We start from the raw sequence: 7875 nt of genomic DNA on the forward strand, positions 1-7875 counted from the left end.
AAAAAACTGGCACTAAAAGAGGTAATCTGGAACTATAACCCAGACATTTTTTTGCTCCAAGAAACTCTAGGGGATGGAGAAGAAGTCATAAAAGCTCTTGCAAAGATTATGAATGGTTGGAGCTTTCACGCATTGGATGCGAAAGGTCACTTTGAAGGTCTAGCTATGGGGATTAAAAATGGAAAGTTTAAAGTGTTGAATACCTGGGGGATGGACCAGGTCATGGGGATAGAAGTTTTATCCCTTGAACTCAGCATCAACCTGGTAATCCTAAACATTTATGGGCCTTGCCAAAGTAGAGCCCTTTTCTGGAAATCCCTATTCTCTAAATCACTGTTGAACAACCCTAATTTGGTGATTGGGGGAGATCTAAACTTCTCCATAGGAACGGCGGAGACTTGGGGTCCCTCAACCAAGGAAGACCCACTCTCGGATTTTTTTACAAATCTTATTAGAGAAAACAAGTTGTTGGACATAAACTTACTGAAGACAAGACCCACTTGGAGGAATAGGAGAATAGGGGAAGATCAAGTTGCAAAAAGATTGGATCGATTTCTCTTGAGAGAGGAGGCTGCAGCAAAGGTTCCAGCCTTTTGTCAGTGGGTGGGCGAAGGAGGAGCCTCCGATCATATGCCAATATTGTTAGAATTATCAAAGTATCCCAAAAAACAGCGCCTTTCAAATTCAATTTAGATTGGTTACTAGAGGGGTCCTATAACTCCCTCTTCAAAGAAATATGGAGACCTGTGAGGGACAGTGATTCCGAGGACAAAGCTTTCCTTTTTATGGAAAACCTGAAATGTCTCAAAAAAGCAACAAAGGACTGGGCAAAGGCCAAGAAGATGAAAGAGGAGGAGGATCTCATACAAATAGGGAAAGAATTGCAAATCCTTGAAAGCCCAAAAGTTGATGGATACGAAACAAAAGAAAAAAGGGATAGAATAATGTTGTTGGAATCTCAAAGGAGCAAAATACTTTTAGCAAGAGAAGAACAATGGCGTCTAAAAAGCAGAGCCATCTGGCTAAAGGTGGGGGACGAGAACACAAAATTCTTTCATAATTATGCCAAAGGAAGGAAAAACTCGAACACTATTTGGTCACTAAAGACAGAAGGAGGTCAACAGGCAAGAACATTTGAGGAACTTTCACAGATGGGAATTAGACATTTCAAAAGCTTATTCATTGCCCCAACGGAAGTATCCTTAGCAAAGGTAATCCGAACAACACAGACCTTTCCTCGCTATGTGGGCGAAGGGGACTCCTATGACCTTATGAAGGAAGTCTCAAGGGGAGAGGTAGAAGGAATCCTAAAATCTATGCAAAAAGATAAGAGCCCCGGACCGGATGGTTGGACGGTGGAGCTATTCCAACACTTCTTTGAACAAATCGAAGGTGAACTGACAAAAGTCGTGGAAGAATCTAGAAGGAAAGGAGCAATCTTTTCCCCTTTCAACTCAACCTTCATAGCCCTCATCCCTAAGAAAGAAGAACCTTCTTTCGAGGAGTTTAGACCAATCTCTCTTTGTAACTGTATCTACAAAATTATAGCAAAGGTGATCGCTGAAAGATTAAAACCACTACTATCTAGGCATATATCCAAAGAACAGTTTGGTTTCCTAGATGGGAGACAGATTCATGAAGCGATTGGTGTAGCCCAGGAAACCATCCATAGCTTAAAACAAAAACAAAAAAGAAGCAAAGGAGCAGTAGTGAAAATAGACCTGTCCAAAGCATATGACCGAATCAGCTGGATGTATCTTCGTATGCTCCTCACCCACTTGGGCTTTCAAATAGATTTCATAAATTGGGTTATGGGATGCCTGACCAATGTAAGTTTTGTGGTGTTAATCAATGGGGCAGCATCCAACTTCTTTCAAAGCCAGAGAGGGCTGAGACAGGGATGTCCCCTATCTCCCCTTCTCTTCCTGTTAGCAGCTGAAGGGCTCAGCCAACTGCTCTTAGAAGCCAAAAGGAAAGGCGCAATTAAAGGTTTGGAAGTGGCTGTCAATATGCATATAACCCATCTCCTGTTTGTGGACGACATCCTGATATTTAGTAATGGAAGAAGTGAAATAAAGGAATTGAAAAGGATACTGGAACTGTTCCTAAAGGCGACCGGAATGCAAGTGAACAAGGAAAAATCACAATTGCTGTTAGAAGGGTTCAGTAGATTGGAAGCTCATCAAATAATCAAAGATCTGCCATTTGAAGAGCGGAAGTTAGAGGATAGCTTTAAATATTTGGGTTTCTTTTTGAAACCTAATTCATACAAGAAACAGGATTGGCTTTGGCTAATAGCAAAAATAGAAGCAAGGATCACCCATTGGAGCTACAAATGGTTGTCTAGAGCTGGGAGACTGACCCTCATAAAATCAGTCCTAATGGCTATGCCAGTCTATTGGGCTGCACTCACCTGGGTTCCGAAAGGAACATTGGAAAAAATTAGAAGGGTATGCAGTAGGTTCCTATGGGCAGGATCAAAGGAGGAGACAGGATTGCCTTGGGTGGCATGGGAAAAGGTGGCAAGGCCAAAGGAATGGGGGGGCTGGGGAATAAAAGACTTAACAACCTTTGCACCGTCCTTAGCTGCAAAGCTGGGTTGGAGATTAATAAAGATGGAGAATCTATGGACAATGGTGGTAAAAAGGAAATACATCGATCCCACTCCGATGGAGGAGTGGATTAGGAGTCCAACCAAAACAAAGGGGAATGCTTCAGTGGTGTGGAAAGCTACGATAGATGCTTTTAAAATTATAGAACAAGGCTTGACTTGGCATGTAGGGAATGGAGAACAAGTAAGGATAGGGAAGGACCCATGGGTGGGATGTAACGAAGATTACTCCCTTTCCCTGGGTCTCATTCATCAACTCAATTTAAGAGGCATTCAGAACTTAAGCCAGATCAAGAACCCAAGTCACTCAAATATTTGGGGCCAAGCTTGGTTATCAAGAGCGAATCTAAACCTAAATATAGAAAGTATGGGCACATGCAAACACTGCCACTTACACCCCAATATTTGGTTATAAATTCCTAATGTCAAAAAAAATCTAGGGGAATCAAGCCTGGTGGGTTACCTTATTATGGAAAATGGAAAGTCCTGCTAAGGCTCACATGTTCTTTTGGTGTATCCTTAAGAAGAAGGTGCCAACCTGAAATGTATTGCAAAGAAGATACAAATCAAGACCAAGAAGATGCACCTTATGTAAAAATAACATAGAAACAATCCAACATATTTTCTTAGAATGCCCATTTACTAAGGAAGTGTGGTAGGAAGTAGGGAGATTGACCCAACAAAGGGTGATATGAGAAGGAAGGTTTATTGAAGATGGCAAAATCTGGTGGAAGAAAATGGTATATGGTTAGCTCAAAACAAATGTATTTTTCAAGATCAAATCCCCTCGATAGGAAGGACAGCAATAGGATGCACAGCAATTTACATAAGCATCCCTAAACCAAGGTGGGAAGAAAACTCTCAACCTATAAGAGAGGAGCAAATAAAAAGAGTGTCTTGGGCTTATTTTGATGGGGCTTCCAACCAAAACAACAAATGCAAGGTTGGGATATTAATACACCTAAACAAGCATAGAAGACTCAAAGCCTCTATGGGCTTGGGGAACAAATCAAACAACTTTGCAACTATCTACATTAAAACTCCTTTTATGATGGTTAACCCACCTAGAAATCCTCACTGTTCAAACCTTTAGAGACTCAATGAACATTATAAAATGGTTCAATGGAGTGAGCAAATGTCAGAATTATATATTATCTCCATTGCCAAATGAAACAAAACATTTGAAGTTTTTCTTTAATGATTTCTCTCTATGTCACATATACAAGGAACACAATGACACAACAAATCAGCTTTCTAAAGCAGGTTTGCAAGAAAATATGGGCAATTGGAGGATAGAGAAGAATGATCAAAATGAGGTCCATGTGTCAAATCAACCCCCATATACTTAATGCACACAAAACACTAAATGCTCTACTACAAATTCTTGCATCCTAGTAATCTTTTTGTTTATGTTTCAGTTTTCTTATATTCAATGAAACTATTCACACTACTCTTAAAATGCTTAAATTTCTTTTTCACAAAAACATCAAACATGTAGCAAAATCATTCATGTTTGGGTTGTTTTCCTCTTTGAAGAGGCCCAAGAATGGCTCAACCTTTTTTTCTCTTAAAAAGACTTGGTAAGAACTCATCTTTTTTGTTTTTAGATACATGATGATGACTTCCAAACAGCTAATCAAACAAGGTTGTTTTCCTCATTGAGGAGGCCTAGTTTCAAATATGATCAATGTTCATATGACAAAAAAATGAAATGGTAGATGTTGAAAAACACTCAAACACCATCTCAAGGAAACTTTTATGGTGAGAAATCATACAGTTAATTGAATGCTTGATTACATATACTACGTAACTTTTCATAAATATTAATAAAAAGTTCAATTTTTCCCTTGGACAAAAAAATACCTATTAAACACTAAAAATTTACCATTTGACTAAAAATAATTTCACTAGATCAAGTCCTAAAACTCAAATAAACTCAAATGTAAAACAATTATATTCTTAAACAACACTTAAAAAATTATATATTATTATTAATGCAGTTAGAAGAATTCAGCAACGGTAAAAGAATTCAATTACAATAATCTTAACCTAAACAAAACAAACCCAAAAAAGGATTGTACCTGAGATTTTGTCTCTTCTATTTACAAAGGTTATAATGATTCGAGTCAGTGGACCTCAGTGTTCCTCTAATTAGAACATCTGCAATAAAAAGCAAGACTTCTTTTGAACTTACCGAGTTGCAATGATTTCATTCATTTTACTAGGTTTCAAGTTTCCCGTAGACGTAACTTTGCAAAATGAAACAAGACTTCAGAGCCATTGAAAAGCAACAAGTAATAAATCCGAACCAAAATCAAATCCAAAGACCAAAAATATACGCGAACCACTTCAAAAGCCAAACTGTGGATACTTGTTTGCTTACTTAACCTAACTCAATTCCAGTTTCAAAGGATTAGATATGAGATTTGCTTAGAAGCCACATATATGACTGTTTTGTATCACTTCGTTGCTCATATTTACAATTTATTTTTTATTGTCATTATCATTAACAGATTAGAAGCAAAATTATTATTATTATTATGATTATTAAAACATTTCACAATAAGTCTATAGGTTTCGGATGGTGATTACTGATTTCTTAAAATATTTTTTTATATAAAGTCACTAATTCAATTTTTTTTAATTTTTGCTTTAAAATGATAACGGACAAAATAAAATAAAAAAATATTTTTGGCATAAATATATCTTGCTCAGAACTAAAGAAGAAAAAGAGGAGAACAAAATATCTTTTGTACAGGTCTTCTATGCACCTCTACAAGAAGCAAAAAATCAAATCTTTTATGCGCCTCTACAAGAAGCGGAAGATCGAAGGTTCCAGACATGATTGCTCATAACTAGAGAAGCAGGGGAGGGAGGGAGGGAAACAAAACTTAGAGAAGCAGGGGAGGGAGGGAAACAAAACTTAGAGAAGCAGGGGAGGGAGGGAGGGAAACAAAACTTCAAAGAAACAGCATATTGTGGTGTGAAAACACACCGTTGGCATCAATTGACAAAAGGCATGATTATGCCCTCTCTCCACGGATGCGGCGAGCGAGCTGGATATCTTTAGGCATGATGGTAACCCTCTTGGCGTGGATCGCGCACAGGTTGGTGTCCTCGAACAGCCCAACAAGATACGCCTCTGCCGCTTCTTGCAATGCCGCCACTGCTGAGGACTGGAATCTCAAGTCCGTCTTGAAATCCTGGGCGATCTCCCTTACAAGCCGCTGAAAGGGCAGCTTTCTTATGAGAAGCTCAGTGCTCTTCTGGTACTTCCGGATTTCCCGGAGAGCGACAGTACCGGGCCTGAATCTGTGAGGTTTCTTCACTCCACCCGTTGCCGGTGCAGATTTCCTGGCCGCCTTCGTGGCCAGCTGCTTGCGAGGCGCCTTCCCACCTGTTGATTTACGGGCAGTCTGCTTCGTTCGGGCCATCTCTTCAACCTATCTCTTTTCTCTATCTGCAGATTCAGAAAGAAAACGAAGAGCTATATTCACTCGACTGAAAGACAATGCCTTCACTCGATCACCACTAACCCCTTTTATTCATCAAACCGAGCCACTCACCTTCAAACATTTATAATTCAAATTCGAAGAATTCGCGCCAGCAATTTCATCTCATCCTCGCCGTCCGCTCTTCACTCTAATCGACGGCTCCTTCAGCCCACGACGCGGATCATGGACCTCAAGCAAAGAAAGTCTTACCTACCATCAATTGGATATTCCTATGCACGCCATAATTTCGCTATATTTTCCTCCCTTTCGGGCTAAAAACCCATAGATGTTTCTTGAAATTCATTTATATGAATGTTTGATTAGTAAGACACTCAAGGGTTGAAAAAATGCAAATTTTTGATTAAAACAATTTAAATTGTAACGCCATAAGTGTTCCTCATACTTACCTAACCTTTTATAACACAAATTCACGCAAAACAAAACTTCACACCCAAAGGGAATTGTGAGGCTAGTTGGAACAAAAGTTTTGGAAGTTGTGATAAATATTTTTTTTCTAATATTTTAGGTATATTTACAAATAAAAAATTATAATTAGTTATTTGGAGAGAATGCTTCATTCAGCTTTAATAGTAGTGGTAGGTAAAATAGGAGGGCATCTGAATTTCTCTTTAGGAGAAGTTGAATCTTGGTGCCCTAGGGCGAGCCCAGACCCGCTCGCTAAATACTTTCTAAACAAAATTGATAGTAGCAAGCTTGTGGATGTGGATCCTGTCAAAATTGTACCTAGAGAAATCATTGAATAGGGGAAGATAGAATTGCTAAGAGAATAGAAAGATTCTCAATTTCAGAAGCTCTAGTTGATAAGTTCAATCTTATCAAACAATGGGTAGGGACGGGAGGTGACTTGAATCAATCCCCAATCTTTCTAGAAATAAAAGGAGCCTTTCAAAAACTGACTAGTCCCTTCAAGATGAATTCTAATTGGTTAAAGGAAGGAGAATTCATTAACCTCGTCAATGTCGTTAGAAAACCTACAACCCCCAAGATGGTTCTTTGATTGTAGACCAATTTGAAGCTAATGTGAAGATCTTAAAACAAAGGTTGAAGGAATGGGCTAAGAAAAAGAAATGAGAAATAGAACAAGAGTTAGTAGGAATAGAGAACCAACCACTGACTCTTTCTAGTCGGGAAGGGGAAGCTACAAATTAATTGAAGCCAAAGTGGAGTTGTTCAGGTTGGAAAAAAGGAAAAAAAAAAAAATATTCGAAGAAAGGGATGTTAAATGGAGATTAAAAAGTAGGGTCATCTAGTTGGAATGTGTTGAGAAATCAAGGGTGTTGCAAATTAGGGTTTGATTCCTCTTACTTGATAATTACTTGTGATATTTTTTTATGATTAATTACTTTATTGTATCTTCTTCATCAAGCAATTATCAAAACCATAAAGTAAGATCACAAGAACAAAAGAACACAAGATGTAGGCTCCAAGCCAAGGCAAAAACCCTCCAAAGGGAAAACCCATAAATTTTTTCTCTTCTTATAGAATCATTTCAAAGTGAGACATTCAAGACCCAAAGACCAATATCAAGACCTCCTCAAGCACCAAGTCGGCCCTCCAAAGAATGCTTCCTCAAACAAGTCAAAGTGCACAAGGTGAACAACTTCAATACTAGCCTAGCTTCATAATTTCGGCCCAGCTTCACAAATTTTCTACCCTGCAGCTTCACAAAAAATTCAACCCTGCAACTTTAGAAAATTGCGACCCTGCAACTAGAAAAGATGCCCCTGAAACTTTGCATGTGTGAAGAAG

General features: G+C 38.6%; 1 protein-coding gene across 1 annotated transcript; it reads right to left on the bottom strand.

The window, feature by feature from the left end:
• Positions 1 to 5289: 5289 nt before the first annotated feature.
• On the bottom strand, positions 5290 to 6147 carry LOC149205096 (histone H3.2). Its single transcript, XM_089393418.1, has one exon. It carries the CDS (start codon positions 6043 to 6045, stop codon positions 5635 to 5637), a length of 411 nt encoding a protein of 136 aa, XP_089249544.1. The 5' UTR covers positions 6046 to 6147; the 3' UTR covers positions 5290 to 5634.
• Positions 6148 to 7875: the final 1728 nt, after the last annotated feature.

The sequence above is a fragment of the Pinus tabuliformis genome, chromosome 1_2 (genome assembly GCF_031772625.1).
Source record: "Pinus tabuliformis cultivar Carrire ecotype Pingquan chromosome 1_2, CPIR1, whole genome shotgun sequence".
In the NCBI taxonomy this organism is placed as follows: Eukaryota; Viridiplantae; Streptophyta; class Pinopsida; order Pinales; family Pinaceae; genus Pinus; species Pinus tabuliformis.

Bases quoted from the DNA above. Each gene is read 5' to 3' on its own strand.
- LOC149205096 (XM_089393418.1), bottom strand. From the start codon at position 6,045: ATGGCCCGAACGAAGCAGACTGCCCGTAAATCAACAGGTGGGAAGGCG.